Here is a 23,145-nt window from a genome sequence, read left to right as displayed (position 1 = left end):
CATTAATTTTGTTATAAATATTTGACATATTGTTGTAAGGATAGTACGAGTAGGAGTAGTAGTAGTAGTAGTAGTAGTAATCGTAGTAATAGTTATAGTATTTGTAATAGTTTTTGTTGTTGTTGTTGTTGTTGTTGTTGTTTTTATTATTGGTGTCCTCATTTTTGCTAAAAATCAAATAATCACCATCATCACTATCATTATCATCTCTAAAAAAAGGTCTGCTACAGTTCTTAAAGTTGTTGTTTTTACTATTATTATTATTATTGTTGTTGTTGTTGTTGTTGTTTCTGTTGCTGTTGCTATTACTGTTGTCAACACTGCAGTAATTATCATAATAATCACAATTAAAATTGTTTGTTTTGTTAAATATAAAATTAATTATAATGTTTATATGGTTGTTGTTGTTGTGATTGTTTCTAAAATAATTTTTATAGTAATAGTAATTATATATGTAATAATAATGATAATAGTAATCGTAATAGTAGTAGTTTTTTGTGTTATTATAGTTGTTGTTTTTGTTGTTGTTGTTGTTGATGATGTTGTTGTGGTTGCTGCTACTGTTATTATTGTTATTTTTCTTGTAGTTACTTTTGTAGTTATTATTATTATTATTATTATTATTATTTTTAATTATCATTATAATTATGTTTAAATTATGATTACTTATGAGACTACAGCGAAAATTTCAGCTCATCTTTACACGTTTCCTTGGTGGTCCAATCGGTGGGATTTGTTGTGTTGCGAGCGCCCGAAATGCCTCCGCAATTAAATGTGAATGCGTTGTGATCATATTTTGCCAACCTTGTGTTTCCATAACATCGGTGGCGTGACTATATTGAATATGAGAAAGAAATAAAACAAATTAAAATTATTAAAAAAATAATGTATATCAGGGCAAAAATTAAATTTCAACCTATACTATTAGCTGTCCTATCTTTGTTTAGGTAATTTTCCAATTTTTTTTTTCATTGAGACTCTTTTCAAAAAAAAAAAAAAAGTTTTTTTTTCTAGTTACTTGTAATATCTTTCTATGAAGGAGAAGTGGTCGTCGGACGGATATCAAAATAAAATCTTGCATTTATGCAATTTTTTGACTCGTCAATGTTCAAGAATCAATTCAAAACGCAAAAGTTTCTATGGATGTGAGTGGCTCTTTTGTAAATCATTTTCAATACCGTTCGTCTTTGGGTCAAAATGCGTCAGTGTACCGGATTTCATCAAAATATTGTCAAATTGTTTTCTATAAAATGGAAACAAGACGGACAGACAAGCTAAAATTGATACAAAACGCGGCCGTATACCAAATTGGGACACGACTTCCCATCAGATATCCTGTTCAAATTAACGCTTTACACGGGGAGTGATTGAAGGAGTAGTGCGATCCAAATCATTTTCCATAGTATTCGCCTTTGGATCCAAGACACGTGGGTATAAAACAATTCATCCGAGTATGCCAACAGTTACCACTTGTAACTTGGAATAAAAGACAACAAGATGGACAGACGGATAGACAAGTTTACTTTGAGTCAGAAAATGAAAGCTAATTTTATCTCAGGTCGTTTTGTAAGCCCTTATATTATAGTTATTCCTCTAAATACTTTTCAAATAAAAGCTTTACATGTGGAATGATCGAAGTAACCCGATCCAAACCTTCGTCTTCGTGCCTACAAGTTGTCGGTGTACTAGTACTCGTCAACTTGTATTAAAAATTTCACCCTGTGAGTTGAGCAAAAGCAAACAAGACTGACAGTCGAACAGACAAGCTTCAATTCGATTGAGAAAGTGCCTCTGAATCGATCGGTATGATAAAGGTTAGATCTCTTTCGAGTCTTTCTGGCTGTTGTGTATAACCGCACAAGTCTAATATACTCTTGCCCCACAACCGGTGTAGGGTGTAAAAAAAAAGAAAAATATTCTAAATTCCCACACTTACGTATTAATAAAATCTATGGTTTGTGCTTTCAGTTGATCGGCACTATGGAGATCAGCTAATATAAGAGTTTCGGCGGCTGTTTCTACCGAAAGGTTAACGCACAGCGCCTCTTCACACATCACTTTTAGTCTTTCCAAGGCATACTGCAGCGAAAAAGGAAAAATAATTTTTAAACAATCTAAAAAAAAAAAGAATCTTTTTTATATATATTTTACCTTATCGGCTGCTGCTAGCAAATCATCGGCCATTTTATCCAAATTTGGTGCTTTGCCCGTATAAATAAATCGCAGCATTTCCTTTAACACTTCATGATCGACATCGGTTATGGCGACACGATTCAATTTACGTTCCTCCATTTCGTGCTCAAACATGGCAGCAAAGACATCGCTGCGGGCTTTTTTTTTTTTTTAAAGAAATTAAATAAAAATTTTATTAAAACTCTTCTACTTGAACGCGAGTTGGAAAGAAATTTATTATTAACGTTAAAGCAAATTTCTCATATTCCTTATGATTGGAAAATGGGATTTGTTATATATCCATATATTGTTCAGTTGACTGCGGTCTTTGTTTACTATTAGAAAACGCACATAATCGATTTTCGTGTATGGATTACTTGTATATTTAATCAGTATCTGATAAACTAGTGGACATATAGCTGGCTGGACCAAATTAAAATAACTCAGAAACCCCACTCTGACCAAAAGCTGGGATATTTTAAAAGATCTTCGAATAAACAATACAAACAGAAAAAGGTATGTAATACGTCATCATTTCTTGGCGGTAACGATGGTGGGCGTGAAAGTAGTAAGTCTCTTCTAGATTTATTGTCGTATGATATCTAAATACAAATTATGTAAAGATACTCAGAGGCAATTTAGGCGACAATATATTGCTTTCCCTTTCTTGGAAAATATTCCCGAAAGCATTCTCTGGGACTGAGCACGTGGATGAAATTACCTGTTGCGTATATCTAAACCGCTTTATCTTGCTCAGCCTCTCTTAATTTCGACCATCACAAATCATTCCGAGGTGTTTCTGAAATCCAGACCAGACTACACGAATGGCTTTACCGAAGCTGAATGCGTTTTCTGAACTTGCCTCAGAATGAGCAAGGCTTTATCCAACATTGTTATGAACGAACTCCTCCCTCCTTGCACAAATGTTTCTTATAATTTTCTTATTTGTCGGACATGTTTTTTCCGAACATCCTGTGTCCACAATTAACAAAATATTTCAGAGCGGCTTGCGGGACTGCTCTTGTAATGCCTCCCTGTCTGTTTTCCATGTTTTTTCCGAATGTCCTTTATCAATAATTAACGGAACGGAAAACTCGAGAGTGGTATCCCAAACTGCTCTTGAAATGCCTCCCTACCCATCGACCATGTTTTTTCCGAACGGTCTTTGTCACCAATTAACAAAACATTTGAAAGCGGTTTGCCAGACCGCTCTTGTAATGGCTCCCTATCTATCGGCCACCAGGCTGGCTCTAGAAACGATATAATTTCCAGAATTCGTCTTTCTCTCCAAATACACGAGGCTCTTAATACCTCGACATTGTACTTAATTTAATTTAATTCTCCAGTTTCACCAGCTTTTTCTACATTCCTGCAATTATTTGCTTATCTTATTAACTTTACAGCGCACCTTTATTACTTAATACCTCTAACGACTCTTATGATCTATGATCTGTCCGACGCTTTTTAAACCACATTTTTTCTAAATTTATTTATAAAATATAAGGAAAATAAATAATATTCCGAAATTCATTTATTTTGGGCGATAACAAGGTAAAGCATTTTTGCATATGTTAATTGAAATATATCAGTGCTCCCTATTTAACCTGAGGTATTCCCTCGAAACTCTTAGTAAAATGCATTATTGAGAATAAAATTATGTAAAATTTTTCTTATCATTTTTAACTTACCAGCTAATATAGCTTTATGGGCCTGAAATTCACGACCACCCACAGCCAACGTGACGTCGCTAAATTTCTCATTATCGAATAAATTGCCTAAATCTTCGCTTAGCTTGCAATCGGGTACTTTAAACTGCACGATATTCGATTGACCAGAGATGTTAACGCTATCCGCCACCACACTAACTTCGCAAAAAATGGTTAGTTTATCTTCGGGGAGCAAACCATTAGCTTCATCTAATAAAAAATCTCTACGTATAAATTTTTTAAAGCCCCAATCTTTGCCTTGAACAAAACGATAAGCTCTGCAAAATGACGTAATAATCAAATATAAAGATTAGAAAAAAACAAGTAAGAACATTACAATCGGGCAAGGCCGACCTTTAAACACCCTACATACGTTGTGTAGGAAGTTACTATTATGAGTTAATATTCACCATCGCATCACTTATAAAAACTTAGAATTTACTGCTCTACAAATGATCAATTTTCGTGAAAATCCTTATTAGGGCATTCAATAAAAATAGACCGAAATGGTTCACATTTGGTATAGCATTTGGTATATGTTAAAATATTGTTATAACATAATTTTTATCATGGAGCATTGGAAATTATACCTTTTCGGTGGTAGGAACTTCAATATTTGTTATAAGAAAGGGAGTTCAAAAATTGCTCCAGTCGGTCCAAAGTTTTCATACCCATGCCGAAATGCTACTACTTAGCCACTTTTGCCGAGAAATTTTGAAAATTGCAATTTTTTCCACATAATGACTTTTCAGAGTAGGGCGTTGTTATGGGAAGCGATCGAAAGAGTTGGACCGATGGTAGTCAAAATTCGTCACTGTACCAAATTTTATCAAAACATCTCAAAAATTATCAGGCGGACAGATTGACAGACAGACTTAGATCAATTCAGATTACGATTTTGGAGCGATTTGTATAATAAAAGGTCGGTTTATCTTAAGCCAAAAGCTATTACCTCTGTGATTCCATGGCTTTGGTTTCTTCTCTTTTCGCGTTAAGGATGCTAAATTTAAATTTGGCTCTAACTTCGGACTTATTGCAGGAGACTAATAATAAATATAATGATAAGTAATCTTTGCTTTCCTCATCTAAACCTTTCGGATTGACGCGTAAACACCTGGAATAATAAATGGGTCAAAAATATAAAAAAAAAAAAATAAATAGATTTTAAGAAATATTTTTAAAAATATATTTATATACATATATATATATATATGATTTCATTACCATTTTAATTTATCGTTAGCACCGGCTGAGAATGTGGAGGATTTTAAAACTTCGCCCATTTCCTCGCGACAAAAACTAAAATTATTTATGGTCCACATATAACTAAATTTGACCACTTTCACCTAGAAATATAACGGATTCAAGAGAGGGACAATGAAATTTTTATATGAAAGCAATTTAAAAGAAGAAGAAGATGAAGATGAAGAAAGTTAAAAATGACCTTAACTGTCGCAGTTTTACTTTACCTGTGTATAACACCAATTTTCAGCCACTGGCGTATTAACTTCCGGCAAAGGCGGCGATGGTACGCGGCTGACCGCCATTGTACTGCTTGAAGCGTTTAAATTCGAAGTCACTCTACCAGTTTGGCTTGCCTGACATTCGTTCACCGGTAATCTGTAAGAAACCGAAACACAAAAAAAGAAAGAAAAACTTCAGTGAGAAAATTTTCTATTTTTTAAGAAAAGAAATTGGAAATGAAGTTTCCAAAAGTGAGATGCGCGAAATGATTTAATATTAGCACAAGCGTCTTCTTTCGATCAATGGTTTGATCATTGTATTGTCCCATTAGCAGTTGTGATACAAATATATGTAAAAAATTTACGGACTCGAGGTACCTTTCATTTTATCGATCGAATTACGATCTTGTCTGTCCCTCTGTCTTATCTTTTATTCCGATTTACAAGTGGTAACTATTCGAACCTTTTGATGAAATTTTTTGGAAGGGTATCTGATGGTGAGCCGTGTCCCACTTCGGTATATAATTACTTTTTGGATCGGTTTTAGCTTGTTTGTCCATCTGTTCGTCTTGTATTCACGCTACACGATATAATTTTGGTAATATTTTCAAAAAATTTGGTATACCCGCATATTTTGGGCTCAAGAACGAAAATAATATGGATCGGACCACTTCTTCAATCAGTCCCCATATCAAGCTTTGTGATGTGAAAAGTCGCTATATTAATAACTGTATGGCATGAATTACTTTTTGAATCGGTTTTAGCTTGTCCGTCCTTGTGTCTGTCTAGATGTGTTCGATCCATAGGTAGCAATTTTTCAGATATTTTGATAAAAATTTGGTATATTGGCTTATTTTGGCTCAACAACGCATGCTATTGAAAATGGTCTCAATCGGTCCACTTTTTGAATCAATCTGCACATAAAGCCTAATTTAGAAAGATCATTATATGAATAACTGCGTGCGTTAAACGAAGGGGCGTAGAGTGTTTAATGGTGGGTCCTACATGTCTTGCAAACACGTAATTGGAAACGAAAAAAAAGCAAATACTTGCAACTGTCTTAAGTAACTCTCACAATAATGTGAGAGAATTCTGAATTTAAACGAGCAAGAAAATTATATTTGATCATGTGCGAACTTTTTATGCCTATTGCTGTTATCCTAAAAAACACGAAAACTGTAAAAGAACTAAATTTTCATCCTCTATAATATGGAGTGGGCGCGGCTGATTTTTTGCATTTTCAAAATAAAAATTTTTTGTCGCACAGCCATGTGGGCGTTGTGGGCGTGTCATTTGCAAAGTTTAGATCACTTCCAAACTCTTAGGCGATATATTTATTTTCGCTAACGGGAGATTGTTTATCACAAATGTAGCGCAGCTGCGCAAAGCAACAAATCCACAGACGAACAAACGGACATGTTTGCGTGCTTTCTAAATTTGTAACTGGCCAAGAATTTGTACAGTTTATAGGGTTTTTGGAGCTTGTTTTTATGCCTTACAAAGGCATTGAAAAAAAAAATTAAATTCTGGGCACTATAATATTGGGTAGGCATAGTGAATATTTTCCATTTTTGTACAGCTTCGCCCATAGAATACGCGTTCAAATTTGTTTACATTTATCTGCTATGAGTGTGTGAGTAATTGGCAATAGGCCAGCTTTTTATTCTGTTTGAAAAACAGAGGTGCTCTCAGTTTACGTGATGCTATGGGCGTGTTCTTCGAGCGATACCAACCTCTGTGCAAGAACTTTAAAGTCTATAGCTTGATTTTTGCGGTCAGGAGAATCTTTACAACAGGCGGTCACAGACGGACGGACAGACATGCTTAAATCGACTTAGAACTTGATGTTGATCAAGAATATATGTGCATTTTGGGATGTCTGATGCTTCCTTCTGTGCGTTGCAAACGTTTTGACAAAATGAATGTACCCCTCATCCTTCCCCTCACTGAGTAGTATGATATATAACTATTGTTAAAGCCTTTCCGCTCTGACGGAAACTGAGTGTGCTTGATCTATAAGGAAATGTAGATAATTGCTAGAATAGAACCAAGGCAAATTATAAATCATTATAAGCCCTTTACCACTTGTGGTATAAAGTAACCTTGCGGCCTTCAGCTTGAATACAAAAATATATGGGCATCACACATCAGACGTACAGACATGTTTAGATCGATTTAGGAAATGAATCTGAATCGATCGGTATAATAAAAGGTGAGTCTATCTTAAGTCCTTCTGCGCTAACTTAATATATCCTCCACCACAAGTAGTGTAGAGTGTAAAGATCGTTCAATTCTTGAAAGAGAGATAGACGAATTGTAGTTAAGCCTTCTTTTTTTTTTTTGCGACTTTATATAGATGTGCGATTTTCACCTTATAAGAAACATCAAAAGATTGGAAAGCTTAGCCTGTTTTGGGCGATTGCATTTACATTATTTACTATAAAGAAAAGTCTGAGAATATATTATGGAAACTCAAGGTTAGTAAAAATGTTATAAAATCTTTTACAATTCACGATTAATTAAAATGTAAAAAAAAAATAAATAAATACTTTTTTTTTAATATTAAAAAAAAAAAAACAGAGAGACTTTCCTTTTCAATGGACAATTGAAATTTTGTTGTGACAATAGTTATATATGTAAGCATGTGTATGCATGCGTGCGAAATTAGAGATTTATTTAATTATGTAAAAGAAATCTCTACATATTTACTGGAGTTGAAAACAGTAAAAGTGAAAATCATATGGAAAACAGATAAAATACGAAAGCAATGCATTCACATTAACTTTATACACATACGCAGGCACAAATACTTGCGCATACGAAAATAATTTCCCTCATGACCATATAACCAGGGCGCGCGGCATATTTTACGAGTTACATAATTGCAATGAAATTGAAAGTTTCGAAATGAATGATAAGAAGAAAAGCAGTATCAACAATACCAATAATGACGATGACAACGACACAAACACACATACACAGGTAATAATGTTGTCAACTTTCTTTAAAATTATGGGGAAAAACACTTTTATTGAAAGCAACAACTATAGCAACTAAAATAATGCAACAAACTTCATTTACGCTTAAGCTTGGATGTATTGCTGTGTGCGTGCGAGCGTGAGCGCGCGCGCGCGAGCTTATATGTGAGTGTTTGCATGTGCATGTTGCGACGAAAGTGAAAATGTTCAAAATTTAACGAAAGTTAAACAACTTATATACACACGCATGCACTCACACGGTTACACAGTTAAAAATGCAAAGGATTTTCACTCATCTAAATGAGCAGTAACCGGAGGAGGAAATAAAAGCCATTACCGAAAAATAAAATTAAATTTCCTTTTTTTTTTTTTTTTTTTTTTCTGTTTGGTTAGAGAAAACGATATATATATATATATATATATAAATATACGTAAAAGGGGGAAATTGTCCTCATTCACATATTAATATAAAAAACATTTTATTTAATACTTTTTCTTCACCAGCAGCAGCAAGCGCAACAACAATAGAAGAGAAATAAAAATTCGTTAATTTTTATAAAAATCGTGTTCATTACACTTTCATTGAATGGAAACTTAGTCGTTGTGATTAAAGGCAATTGACTCTAATACACACACGTACATAGATGCATGTATATTCATATGCAAGTAGAGCATTTATAAAGCAAGCGAATCTCTCATAAAGCAAATACAATTTGTGGAGAAAAAAATTATTCAGAGAAATTTGGTTGGTTTTCTTCTTTTGTTTTATAGCAGAGAGATCATAACATAAATGCATTGCCTAAACTCTTTACACAGATTTTCTCTTTTAATGAATTACATATAAGAGATTTTTAAGAGATTTTTTTTCTTATTTGCATCAGTTAAGCTTTCATGTATAAACATTGGCAAATGCAGATTGATTTCCACTTTAAAAATCAAAACAGTCTTTGTTAAAAACGATTAACTCGGTGTAAGGATAAAGTAGTATTGCAAAGGCTTTTCGATTGGTTTTTTAAAAGAGGACTGATTGGGTTCAACGAATAAGTTAGAGGAAAGTCGAATTCAAGTCTAGTGCACACACAATATATGACGTTTTGAGGCATTCCCAGTAAAGTGACAACAAGTAATCTTTCAGAGAAAGTATAGAACGGCTTTTTGAAGCCTACGCTTTTTCCTCGCATCTCTTGCAGTTTGTGGCAAAAACAAAAAAAAAAAAAAAAATAATAGTCATTATCTACTTCTAAACGAGCTCAGTGATTTGTTTTTTTAAAAAAATGTTTTTGGTAAGAGTATAGTCGTAATAAACATTATACGACTTATTATACCCTACACCATTTGTGGTACAGGATATATTAATTTAGTTCGAACGTATGTAACACGCAATAGAGCTTAAAATAGACCCATCTTTTGTTCAGAATCATTATCTCAATTCATCTAAGCTCGTCTGTCCGTCGGATGTCTGTTTATGTAAATTTGTGTTCAAGTTACAGGTCGCAATTTTTGAGATAATTTTATGAGGTTTGGTTCAGTGATGTGTGTTGACCGTTTGCTTTGGATTGTACCCTATTAAGGATTTTCGCGAAAATTGATCCTTTGCAGAGCAGAAAAGTCTAAGTTTTAATATGTGGTGATGGAAATTGATACAAAAATAAGAATTGTGTTAGAGAATATGATGATGTAGGATATTTAATTTTCGGTCTTGCCCGACTGTACTATTCTTACTTGTTTTTATGTGCCAATCTACTTCGGCTTATAAGGTTACGTTAGTTAAATTTCATAATAAAAGTAAAATAAGCTACGTTCTGTAGTTTGATCAAAAGAAACCAAGACGGACAGTCGGACAGACACGTTTCAATTCGATTGAGAAAGTGACTCTGGATCGATTTTTATAATGAAGAGCCTTTCCCAAATCCTTCGAGATGTCGCACAAACTTAATATGCGCTTGTACCACAAGATGTGTAGGACATAATAAGGTGATCACGAAGCAATTGTTAGAAGTAAAAATTCTTCATTTTTTAATAATTGCATTTTAATGATGCCCCTCCCCTGCAAACTTGAATCATAAATTATACTGCGAAAAAAGTGTGCTGGCTACTGCCAGAGCATAGGCCCTAAAAAATTATTATTTAAAAAAACTACGAAGTATAATGAGCGAAGATGCGCTTAAAAGAGTTTACTTTGCCGTCATATTTACGTACATATATAAATTGGGGGAAAAAATGTTTCCATTTTTTTTTTTTTTTGTTCTTTCTTCTATTGAAAATTTCATTTCGAAACGAATTAAGTTTATAGCAAAGCATGTCTATTTGCATATCATAATAATTATCGATTTCTTTCTTTCACTTTCTATACAGAGGGAAATGAAATACTCTTTTTTTTTTTTCGTCATTTAATGACCATTGCTTTTTTTTTTTTGTGTAGAAAGTGACGAGAAAACTTAAAACAATAAAAGCAAATAAATAGCACCTCAAAAGGTGTGCATAAACAGAAAACACAAAAATTAACAAACCATAACAAACTTTTACTTAATTAAAAAAAAAACAAAAAAAAAAGAAAAAAAAAGCCATATCTATAAGAAATGCATACCATCTAATGCAAAGCACATTTACACAAAGATAGATAATACTACGCTGTGTACTCTTTCTCACCCTCTCTCTCTCTCTCTTTCTCACGGTAATTGACAGATGAAACTCATGTTATAATATGTAGGTTTACACCATTTAATGTTAACACACAACACACATACACACATACGCGGATATACACAGAGCCACACATCATACAATGAACGTAGCATCCCCTCTCTCGCTCTCTCTCTCTCTAAGTGTTTTTGAAATTTACACAAATCATATGATCGCAAGTTTTGTTTCCTTTCTCTCTGTCTTTCATTTTTCTTTATATATATCTCTTATTTCTCTTCTATTGATAATTTGTGGTAATAGCAGAAAAATTGGGAGAAAAAAAGAGAAATGATGTCTGGTGGTGCATCGATAAAGTAAAAGCAAAATGTGTATGAGTTTTACATTCGCATGTGAAAATATAGAAGCGAATCATTTAGTGTTTAGCTGGTACTCGAAAAAAATATGAACCCTAATAAGAATTAATTCGTTGTGAATATGCGTATAAATGAAATAATTGGATTGGATTTATGTAAGAAAGTTTTTACAGTTTTCGAAAGTTTAACATTAATTAGGACGACGTATCATTTGATACTTAGGAGATCTAAAGAAAGGGGAGAAGAGAGCTTTTGCAAGGTTGCCTATGTCGCCTAATCGAACTTACTTCTTAAGACAATAAAATAATTTTTTTTTTAGGACTGTTGTGCATTTTTTTTTTCTGAGGATGCTAACTTTTTTACTTATCCAACGCAAAGTAAAAAGAAATGAAGTGGAGATAGGAAAAAATCAAGGACGCGCGGCGAAGGTTATTATTATGAGATAAAGCCCGTTTTCCTACGATCAATGATCTTGTTTGTGCACATGTGTTCAATCCTGATATAAAAGTAAAATCTTGTAGTTATTTTCAATTCGGAAAACATTGCAGGCGGAAATTTTCTTATCACAACTTTTATGCTTTGAATATTCGATAAATCACCTATGTCCCCCTTAATGTTCTTACGCCTTTCATTAATTTGCTACGATGTTGAACTTTATCGGAATATCTTCACTTGAGACATTCGAATTTCAAATATTAAGCTTTGCTGCAAGTTCCGAGAAGTGCGTCCTTGATCTGGCCAACTCCTTCCGAAAAGATTAAAGTTTTATAAGAGATCCACATAAGAAAAGTGTGACGACACAAAGTTTTTTTTGCTACTAAAAACTGCAAATGCAATTCTGCGAGCGAGCGTAAGCAAAACTTTTCACAAAAATGTATGAAAATTTCTACAAAGCAGCCTTGATAATGGATCCAGTTTAGTGAGAAAAGTGAGAAATTTTCTTCTCTTTATCTGAGTAAGATTCTGAATGGTAATGAAATCCTGTGAAAACATTTAAAAATTCATGAATTTCTTATCCTTCTGCTAAGGAAAGCCAACGGTTTTCAGCAGAGATATTAGCAAAGACTAGTTCGCGGATAAATAAAATTTCAATAATTTCTTCAATAAAGTTTTTTTAAAACGTTTATCTCACCTCATACTCTTGTGTAAATTAAATCTCATTTGCATTTTATGTAATCTCTTGCATTATAATAATAATTAAGTTTGAAAATCCAAATTAACTTTTTTTTGTTATTCAAATTTTTGTTTTTTTGTAATAACTGTTCGTACGAAAAAAAAAAAACAAAAAAACTTTCATTTGTTTAAAAAAAGTGATAAAAATTTTGCTTATATATACACACACGACCACACATATACAGATATGAGTATACGAATGTGTGTGCGCACCACATAATACATAGTTTCATCACATAACACATCTTACTTTTGTTTAATGATAATTGTTAGGCTTTCACGTGAGGATTATGTAAATGTATCTAAAAATCACTTTTTTTTTTTTTTTGGGTAAAGTTAATGGTTGGTTGGTTGATTACTTGATTTACATATATTCATAACTTTTTTTTATTTTTTTCTTGCTGCACTGCGGTTTCCTCATACATTTCCATTAACGGTTGAGGTAATAGTAGAGTGAGTTTTTAAAGGGAAATTTAGGTTATATTCTCTTACATAATATTTTTTGTCACTTCCGTCACTCACAAATCTGCACACAAGTAAACACATAAACACCTACATATGTTTATTAAGAGCGGTTTTTTGCTTGAAAAATACATAATTTTCACCAAATTATAGGTTACAAAAGAAAATAGAGCAGAAAATTTTTCAAAAAAAAAAAAAAAAAAAAGTATGCATGCGCGCCTTAAGTCGAATCTCTGGCACCCGAAAAACAATATTAGTTCGATAGAAAGTGGAAGCAGTTGTTCTGTTTTCGTTTTTTTCTACTTCCCTTTATTGTTGTAGAGCAGGTTGGTTGTAAGGTATGCGTTAACCTTTCGGTAGAAACCGCCGCCGAAGCCCTTATATTAACCGATCTCCATAGTACCGATCAACTGAAACCATATACCATAGATTTATTTTATAAAGACGAATACGTTGGATGTTTAGAATACTGTTCTCTTTATATATCGCCACTTGCGGTACGCGAGTGTATCAAGTTTGTACGATTGTATGCAACACCCAGAAGGACGCGACATAGACCGACCCTTTTTTATTATGCCGATCAGAGTCACTTTCTCAATCGAATTGAAACGAAGCTTGTCCGTCCGTCCGTCCGTCTTGTTTTCTTGTGCTCAGCCTACAACTTGCTTTGACGCAATATGGTACACCGACATGTTTTGGTTCAAGGTTGAACGTTATTGAAATTGATTCGGATCGGACGCACTTCTCTCATAACACCTTATGTTGAAATGTCTTTATATGAGTAATTACATTAAACGAAGTGGTAAAGTGTCTCTTATGGTGGGCTGCGTTCGACTATAGTGTCAAAATTATATTTGAATTTTTGAAATAATATATCTTCTTATACTTATTTACTCTGGCAAAAGCATTTATATAATTAACAATTATACGTAATCTATAAGAGGCTCAAAAACCTTGTAGCTATAATCTTCCCCTTTTTTATTTTGGCTTATAATTTCTGTTATGGATTATTAAAATATAATTGTAATCAACGGTCAGTCACTCATTCAGGGGACTTTCCCTATATGATCAGAAAGAAGTGAAAGGAGAGAAATAGCTGGTGGCCGCAAATTAGTAGATGAACGCCCATTCCAGCTGGGGCCACCCACCAACCGCAACTAAGTTACGGTCTATTACAGATATGTCTTTTGCCTTTACCGTGAGTACCTGTACGGAAACACATTCGCACGATGTCCGCTGACATTCGGGTTATTTATGTGTGAATTACAGAGTTAGACAATCTCTATAAGCTACGGCCTCAACTACGGCTAGGGTGAGCAGGTTTTTTTTAAGTACACGGCTAATTAGCCCCGCTCTAGCGAGGGTTGAGGCCTATTATTACCTCTAATTATTCGGTATGGTCTGCCACAATGGGAATTGAATAGCCGCACTTCTTAATTACTTCGCCATTCTTTAAGATGGAACTGTTATATTCAACATCAGCCTTAGATAAATATACTCTCTCCCTCTCTCTCTCTCTCATTATCTCTATCTATCATTCTGTCAAGCCCACGGTAAGTGAATAGTCCTATCAGAGACATTAGCCTTTACACCGTTTATTGGGAACTTCTCTCGATCAATTATTGTGAGCTATCGTGGAAAGAACTTTTTTAATAAGAAAACTATCTGAGTGATATAATTACGCTGAACAAGATTTCATCGGCAGTAAGGAAAATGCATAATTGGAGCAGTGAGATATTAGGCGTTTGACTGTCCACGGTAGTCTGGAAGCTTCCGGATCAAGCATACACTTCCCAGGTTACGGGCAATAACTCTCTTTTTAGGTGTCTGTCCATCTCTCCGTCTTGTCATCTCGTCATCTCTTTGGGACGGACAATCGAAAATGTATATGTAAACGGGAAAGTGATCATTGCTTCGACTTGAAAAACGCTGCAATGGTTGAGAAGTCTATGATTATAAATTATACAAGAAGGTAATCGACTCATTGCTCCGATTATTATTGAATCACTCTCCCGATTTGTTCATGATATGGAAAGTTTTATCAAATATTTGCTGGCAACGATTGCATAAAGTATTTACTTAGGGATAGTGATGACTGAAAACCGTTATATTTCTCAAGAACTTTTTTGCATTTTTTTTGTTTTTTTGCGCACAATTGACTTTTACACTGTTAGTGCAATGTTTGTTCACTTTCAACTTTCTATCGCTTATAAGGATATATTAAGGTTTACTTAGAGAAAGTACCGCCTCTCTCCACCTTTGTGATTTCCATGCGTAATTTCAGCTTTTGTAACCCGGATAAGAAAATTTATATACTCTTCGTTGGTTAGTATAAAAGTTATAGGCGCATACATATATGTATATGCATGCATGGTATGATCAACTGAAGGGAAATTTTATAGCTTTACATGTACATGTTTAAACGATGTCGTGTTTTTTATTTTTCTTTTTCTTTTAACATATGTTACTTTTAAACAAGGTTCTGCTTAAAACCACATGTGTATCTACATAAAATATAAATTTTATTCGCTTATTTCTTTTTCTGAGGTTTTCACATGCAGTTCCACATACTTTGTATTGATACACAAAGCATAGGAAATTTTTGCGGTTTTCTCTGCGATTACGTTTCTCTCTCTCCCTCTCGCTCTACATTCAGAGGGTATGTTACTTGTATACATTGTATGGTTTCAAGGACTGTCGAGGAACTTTCAGCTTTAGATTTATCACTAAATATTCTTCTTCTTCTTTTTTTATATTTATTTTAATTTAATACTGAAGGCCGCCCAGAGATGTAATATAAACCGATTTTATATGAATTTTAAATGTATTCTTCTAAAGTAAGAAGAAGAAATGGAATAAAAACTTATTTTATGCGCAGCGGAAGGGAAGCGGGAAATTTGATTAGAAGGAAAGATATTTTCAAGATTACCGCAAAATAAATGGTAAACAAAAACTCAAAGAAAAGTTTCGGCAAAACATTCTCCCACTGTCTCTCCCTCTCTTATCTAGGGGCAGCACATATCATTTAAAGTTGGGTTTATATATATATATATATATTTCAAAAGCTCAAAAGGCTTCATTTGGGTTTTCAAAGTTTTCGCTGGCGGGCCTGCTGTATGAATTTCTGCAACCATGAAAAATAATCAAGATTTTTAAAACCTATATCACTTGTGATACAGGATATGTTAAGGCTTACGTAGGAAGGCTTACGTAAACAAACATTCACTACACGGCCACTCCCCGTCATTTTTTGTCTCTCCGCGCTGTTTTCGGCGTGCACCGTATTGCCCGTATAAGAGTATACCTAGAAAAACTTTAGGCGACCCGAGCCCACAGGTGGGGCAGCATACAAGCTGGCATTGAGCATAACATTATGCGCACCCGATTAGTTGAATAAGCTTTGGCTACTTTGTTCTTCTTCCTTAGGGTATTGACGACAGTTGTATTGTTTTTAATAACAACTGTCTGCGGTGTATCCGACAAACATGATTACACCCCCTCCTCTTTCCTTACGAGCAACTTGGAGATAGCCTGCCGTGACACAGATCGATAGTGTGATATTATCTCCGACATTAGGTACACACCCACTAGGCTAGAAGGTAACTCTCATATCGCTCTCCCTCACTTTCTTTCTTTCTCTCTTCATCTGACCGTATAAAGGACATTCTCTGAGCGATTGGTCATATCAAAAAAAATGAATCCTCTTTTGCTTTAGGTCGCCAGGTGGCGATTTGAGCATGCACTTTGCCCACTTTTCACACTTGCAAGCTCCTCTTCAAAAACACGAATAAAGTGAACACAACGGTCGGGGGAACGATTTGTTTGATTGAAATTTTTAGCGCTGGTGGGGCATGTTTGTCATCTTTCAGTACACACACACACACACGCACACATATATGCATACATACATACATACATACAAACGGTGATACATAGATAAGTTATAGATGTAGTTTGTCGTTGTTTATAGAAAAAGAGTCTATTTTCTTGATTTCCAATGTAAGCCCTTTATGTTTACCAATTGTATCCCATTAAAAGTAATTTCTTTATTATTGTTAATGCATTAACCACCGACAACTGAAACGTCTATAAGCAATCTTTTTCTGGTCAGTCTTTGCAGGAAGTTGCATGAAACTGAATCGAAGAGAAACCAAAATATTAAACAAAGCGTAGCAAGTAACACGCGTATCGCGTTTTGATGCAAAGCCCTCTTGAGAAATTAAAAAAAAAAAAAAGAAAAAAAAAAGAAAGAAAATCAAGCAGAAACGAGACGAAAAAAATTTCAATTAAGGTCCGCACTGAAGTGTAAACTAAACGTAAAGTAAGTTTCCTTTCTGCCATTTAAAAAACGATTTCTTTTTTCCCCATTTTTTTTTGGTTTTTTTTCTTTTTTTTTTTTTATTTTGCAAATATTTTCAAGTAATTAAATCCTCGTCGTCAACAACAATAACAAACAGCCACATGCATATTTCCTTACATGTTTGTTTCACATTTTGTTGTTGTCGCTGTGTTGTTGTCGTTGCGATTTTCTCTGTCAGACACGTTTTTTGTGGTTTCTCGATTATTGTTGCTATTGTTATTTATTACATATATATGTACATTATATATATTTAGTTTATATTTAACTTTATAATCGAGCGGAAGTAAACTTCAGTGATTTTTTTAAAATAAATATATATGTATCTATAATAGCAGTAACGGCCAACAACAACAAAACAAGGCTTTCTATCAAAAATTTTTTTTTTCGGTGAATGAAACAAATCGCCTAAGATATTTATCAAATTTTTGCATTGAGCATAAAAAGAACATCCGTCATAGGCAAACACATATATGTATGTAGCCGTGTAATAATGTTATCTAACTGTAAGTAGAACAGTTGTAATAATAAATTAGCTATGACTTTGTTTGCTTGCTTTGCTGCTTCTTCATTTTCTATAGAAAAAGATGCTCAAGGCTTAGAAAATATATTAAGCTTTTTGTAAGAAGAAAAAAGAAAATCTTAATTTTTATGTCACCATGCAAGTGTGTGCGCGAATTGTAAAGAAATGATAAGTTACATGAGCAAATTTTTAAATTTTAGTCTCAATATTTTTAAGGCTTGATCGCTCATATTGCGGTAACAAGCTTCATATTCCTAGTAGGTAAAATAATAGCAACGCAACCTAATTTGCAGAAATAGGGCATCACACAATAACGCGCAGCGCGGCTTATTGTTTCCCTTTATTAAGTAACATGTGCATACCTTTGTCTAAACATGCATACATATGTACATACATACACACGTAACTTTTATGCACAAAGAAATGAACAACTGAATATTAAATTCAGAAAGTGAACACATTTAGCATAATTGACCTATTTAGTTATAAGCTGACATATATATATATATATATATATATATACAAACGAAATGATATACATGTACATGCATACGGGTGTGCCTTTGAGTGTATGTGCGTGCATATAATGTAACAAAAATGTAACAAATTAAATTGGCCCTCAAGATTATAACGATATAGAAAAAAAAAAAACACACACACACAAGATAACATATACATAGAGAAAAAGCTAAAAAAGCTTCATTATTATTATTATTATTAAATAATGTCAATGAAAAGTAAAAAAAAAAAAAAATAAATAAATATGTTATTGTTGTTTTTTTAAACCACAAAAATTCACGATAAATTTTAGATTGGTTATGAAGGATTTGACTGAATTCAGTTAGATGTGTGTACTACTACTACAACAACAACAGCAGCATATGCAAGCGTTTTCTACACTAAGTGCTAAATAACCTCTATTGGTTCTATGTAGGAATGTTTGTGTGTATGTGTGCATTAAAATTTTATACAAAATCAATTTACCGTTATGCGGAAGTTGAAATAAGGTCATTTAAGGCATTCACTCTATGGCATTGCATTGCATTCATTCACACTATACACAAAAAGAAAAAAAATTCTCTTTCTTTCATCTCCTCTCCCACGGTTTATATCTATCCTCCCACTCTCTCTCTCTCTCTCCCTCTCTCTGTCTCTTGCACTCTCTATATTTTGCTTTTTCCTTTAACTAGAATGAATGTATGGTGACTGCAAATAACAACAACAAAATATGCATCGTACGATGCGTATAGAAATGTTTAGATCAAAAGGTTAATTAATTTCAAGTATTTTAAAACACCATATTATACACTTAAAGGTACGCATATGCTACTCTATAAACATTTATTTACATCTCTAGACATGCAACAACAACAATAACAAATAAGGCAAAAATCTCGCTGCTGCTTCTCAACAACATTTACAATTTGACACAATTCAACATCATCATCAACATCATCAGTTCGTTCATAAAAAAAAAAAAAAAAAAATTATAAAAAAAAAAAAATTAAAAAAAAATATTGAGGTCAGCCATCAAGGAACTCTGTCTACTCGCAGAGGAAAAACATTATAAGTCGTCTATATTCACGCACAAATACATTCTCGTATGATACACAATTTTAAACTATAACGTGTATGTGCGCTTATTTGTACACATAAAGAAACAACGAATTTACAGAGTAATCGTAGGTAAGGCTTTTTTTCTTTCTTTCTTTTTTTTTTTTTTTTTTTTTTTTTGCATATGTTACATACAATGACAACAAGCGTTAGGCGAGCGTAAGTGAGAGATATATTTATTAGTGTTAGTATAAAGAGTGGCACGTTACTTTAATAATACTATCACTGCTGCTGCTGCTGCTGCTGCTGCTGCTGCCGCTTCTATACCAAGTTACGTACGTACATATATTACAATACAGAAAAAAAAATAAATTTTTTTTTTTTAAAAATGAAAGAAGAATAAAAAAAAAAAAAATAAAATTTAGACCATGACCCAGAAAAATCCAATAACATCCGAAATTATTATTAATAATATATATATATATATATATATATATATATGTATATACTATAGTATTTATATATATAATATATGTATAGTAAAATCACTTTACACGACAGGGACAAAGGCGCAGAAATACACATCGGCTAGAATGAGGTTGAGGGTAAATGAAATACTCTAATAAGGTCGATTCGCATTGATACGACAAATATATATATATATATATATATATAATATGAAATAAATTACAATACGCTACTTTTTACAATATTATATAATAGGGCTTACAACAAACACATGAATGTTTCCACCCTTTATAACAATACGTTTGAATATCGTATATTTAAACTTATATCGTATAAATGTTACATAATAACAAATGATATTTCCTTGATGGATTGAATCAATTCGTTCTTCAACAAAACCTTACGACATGTTGTAATGATAAAATCTTAATCGTGTTTGTAGCATGGGATATCGTATATCGCATCTGCTAAATCGTTTCTCATTTAAAATATGGCAAGAGAAGAAGGAAAAACTCGAATATTCATGGCAATAATATTCTAATTATATTGATATTACTTGATCATCTATTTTATTTATTTGTTTATTTAAGTTTAATTTATTAATTAACAGTAAGAATTATTAATGACAATTTCGTTACACAATAATAATCATTACTACGATTAATAATTAATGCGCTGGTGTAAGACTACGAAAAGTCTCTCTTTTTTGGCAAAATAGTGAACAACAGTAGGTAGGTAGAGTTGTAAGTAACATAACATAACAATATCGTAGAATATAAGACATGAAGTCAAGTTTTCGATGTTATCATCAATTATGAAAAGCTTTTATAGCCACTTTAAATCTACTCGGATTAACAATCCTTCCGAATGGAGTGGTTATGAGTTCCATAACTTTACAGCGTTAGTAAAGAATAGCCTCGATGACGTTAATTATTTGTGGTTAGGTAGGATTAGATTCTGAAGTGAATTTTCTCATGCAACTTATTTTGGGGTTAGGATCCGTATAAACTTGTGGAGAAAAAGGTGATTTTCAAAATTTAATAAAACTAAAAAATGGAAAGCATTGTTGTAGTAAATCCATTGTTCCCGGCAATATTTGATTTATTATAATATTAACTTCAACAGACCAAACAATATCGTCTTCCTTCTGCTTAGGTTATCTGAAATGATGTCTAGTGTAGTGTTTATACAGATTTCAGGCTTTCGTGGCCAAGTAAACCCAAGTGTTTTCAAGCTGCCTTCCAGCAAACAAACGGTAAATCATTTTTTGTCATTTTATTTTATTTTTTTTATATTTTGCAAATCCTTTATACGCAATGACAAGTTGTTAATTAAGGAGAATTGTAGATAAAGGCGGAAGAAAAAAGTTTTTGTTGTATGATCAACAAATGTAATGTCAAAATTTAGTTGAACCGAATTCCGCTTTCAATTAAAAAAGATTTTAATCTTTGGCTGTTTTCTTTCCTACTTTTTCTTCTTGTCTTGGCATCGACCCATTTTCTTCGAAAATGCGGTTGGGCTGACAGCTATAAGTGGTCGCTATCGCGACATGAATATCAATTTTTCTGTACTATGTATGTCAAAGAGATAAGATGTCAATACGGCAGTGCGTGACTCAATTCCGGGTGGTTTAATTTAAAACCACAGCAGAACCAGGCCGCCATCGAAATCAAACGATGTAAGCCTGTTAGCCTGTTTTTCCTTTGGGGGGTTTTCGAAGTCTAAGTTTTAGATGCTGCCATGTCTACCACAGTCAACGTCTTAAAGAAGGTATTTTAGCGCTGAATTAGTGAAATTCAAGCACATTTGTGCAGAACGGTCATACGGGAATTTCAACAACAGGGATCATGGCTAAAACAAGGAAAGAAGAAAAAGAAAGCCAGAAAAGCTTTGGGGAGCGTTTAGTCAATATTATATTCCGTACATAAACCTAAGCTGTATGCAGACGAAAAAGAGAAGAAAAAAAAGATAATAAGAAAGTCATGGAGACAATTTAATATTCCTTATATAAACCTATGCAGTTTGCAGAAGAAAGAAAGAAGAAAGAAGAAAAAGAATGTGAGGAAAGCCTTGGAGCCCGTCTACTCAATGTAAACCTACGCCATATGCTTTGAGTATCAATAGACAATTTTCTGAATTTTTGTTTTCTTCCTTGGGGAAATATCATGACACAGTATATATGTAAATGAAGAAGAACTGTCAATGTTAAATTTATAATACTTCAGAATACTTGTGCTTGTTGTTGTTGTGAAAAAAGTTGACAGATATACTGAGCAAGAGTTATCATTATAAACGATCCACAATTAAAATTATATATGATATTATACTGGCAGGCTTGTCTGTTCTCGCTACAATTGACTTTTAGTGAAGCAATATTGTGTCCTTAAAGAAGAACATAAAATGGATACAAGTCTTAAATAAGAGAATTTACAAAAGTCTTCATGTAGAAAAAAAAAGCCCGGCCGTCAAAAATAGCCGAAACCATATATCAAATTCAAGAAATTACTCTTAACTTTGAAGAATAGATTTCAATGAAGGCCTGCTTAGCTCAAAAAAAAAAAAAAAAAAAAAAAAAAAAAAAAAAAAAAAAAAAAAAAACATATATAGTTATATCGATTACTGAAATGTAAAAAATCTCACAAACTTGTTGCTTACCACTCGATTTATAAAAGCCGCAACTAAAGTACATCCTGTAGGGATGTACTATGGTTCTAGCTTAGTCTTTGCAAAATTCATATTGCTCAACATAATCATTCCTATGTCTGTCTGCAGGTTGTGAAAAGCGAAATGAAAGCAGAGAGAGCTCACCTATCTTTAAGGTAAAGTTTGAAAATATTTCAATTCCTCAATAGCTAGGAAAAGTCCTAACGCGGAATCTAAAACCAATTTGCTTACATACCTCAGTTAGTTACACATACGCAAGGTAATTTTAATTAAAAGCTGTTGATATGTTCGCCCTGGAATCTACTTGCCCCGTAAGGTCTTAGCCATAATGTAGCGGGAATCGTAAATTCGCGGCTTTAATTTTTGACCAGAAATCAAGGTCAAAAACCAAGGACTAATATTTAGATAATTGTTGTGGGAATTACCTTAATTAATATTGATTCACATGAGCTTGCAATGCTGTGACCTAAAATTTCTTAAAGAAATTAAATAGGCTTTTAAGTTCGTTAACATTTTACATGAATAGAGAAAAATGTGTTTCTTTTCACTTGTTCGAATAGAAAAAGGATATTTAGTTCAATTCAATTAAGCTAAAAAAAAAAAAAAAAAAAAAAAAAAAAAAAAAAAAA

General features: G+C 33.1%; 1 protein-coding gene across 4 annotated transcripts in view; it reads right to left on the bottom strand.

Annotated features, from left to right (window-relative positions):
- Positions 1 to 594: 594 nt before the first annotated feature.
- The window catches only part of LOC119638525 (protein roadkill), a 131,413-nt gene continuing 108,862 nt past the window's right edge, over positions 595 to 23,145 (bottom strand). For 3 of the 4 annotated variants that reach the window (XM_038035368.1, XM_038035367.1, XM_038035365.1), the window contains exons 2-8: positions 5,348 to 5,498; positions 5,103 to 5,224; positions 4,831 to 4,992; positions 3,861 to 4,156; positions 2,152 to 2,330; positions 1,937 to 2,079; positions 689 to 833 (exon numbers count right to left, since the gene is read on the bottom strand). In XM_038035368.1, coding sequence (XP_037891296.1) covers positions 689 to 833; positions 1,937 to 2,079; positions 2,152 to 2,330; positions 3,861 to 4,156; positions 4,831 to 4,992; positions 5,103 to 5,224; positions 5,348 to 5,425 — 1,125 coding nt within the window. In that variant the 5' untranslated portion in view covers positions 5,426 to 5,498. Of the gene's footprint in view, positions 834 to 1,936; positions 2,080 to 2,151; positions 2,331 to 3,860; positions 4,157 to 4,830; positions 4,993 to 5,102; positions 5,225 to 5,347; positions 5,499 to 23,145 lie in introns of all 4 variants that reach the window. The other variant, XM_038035364.1, reaches the window with a different exon arrangement.

The sequence above is a fragment of the Glossina fuscipes genome, unplaced genomic scaffold (genome assembly GCF_014805625.2).
Source record: "Glossina fuscipes isolate IAEA_lab_2018 unplaced genomic scaffold, Yale_Gfus_2 90, whole genome shotgun sequence".
Taxonomy (NCBI): Eukaryota; Metazoa; Arthropoda; class Insecta; order Diptera; family Glossinidae; genus Glossina; species Glossina fuscipes.
The sequence above is the reverse complement of the archived record's forward strand: the minus strand, read 5'-3'. Positions and strand labels throughout refer to the sequence as shown.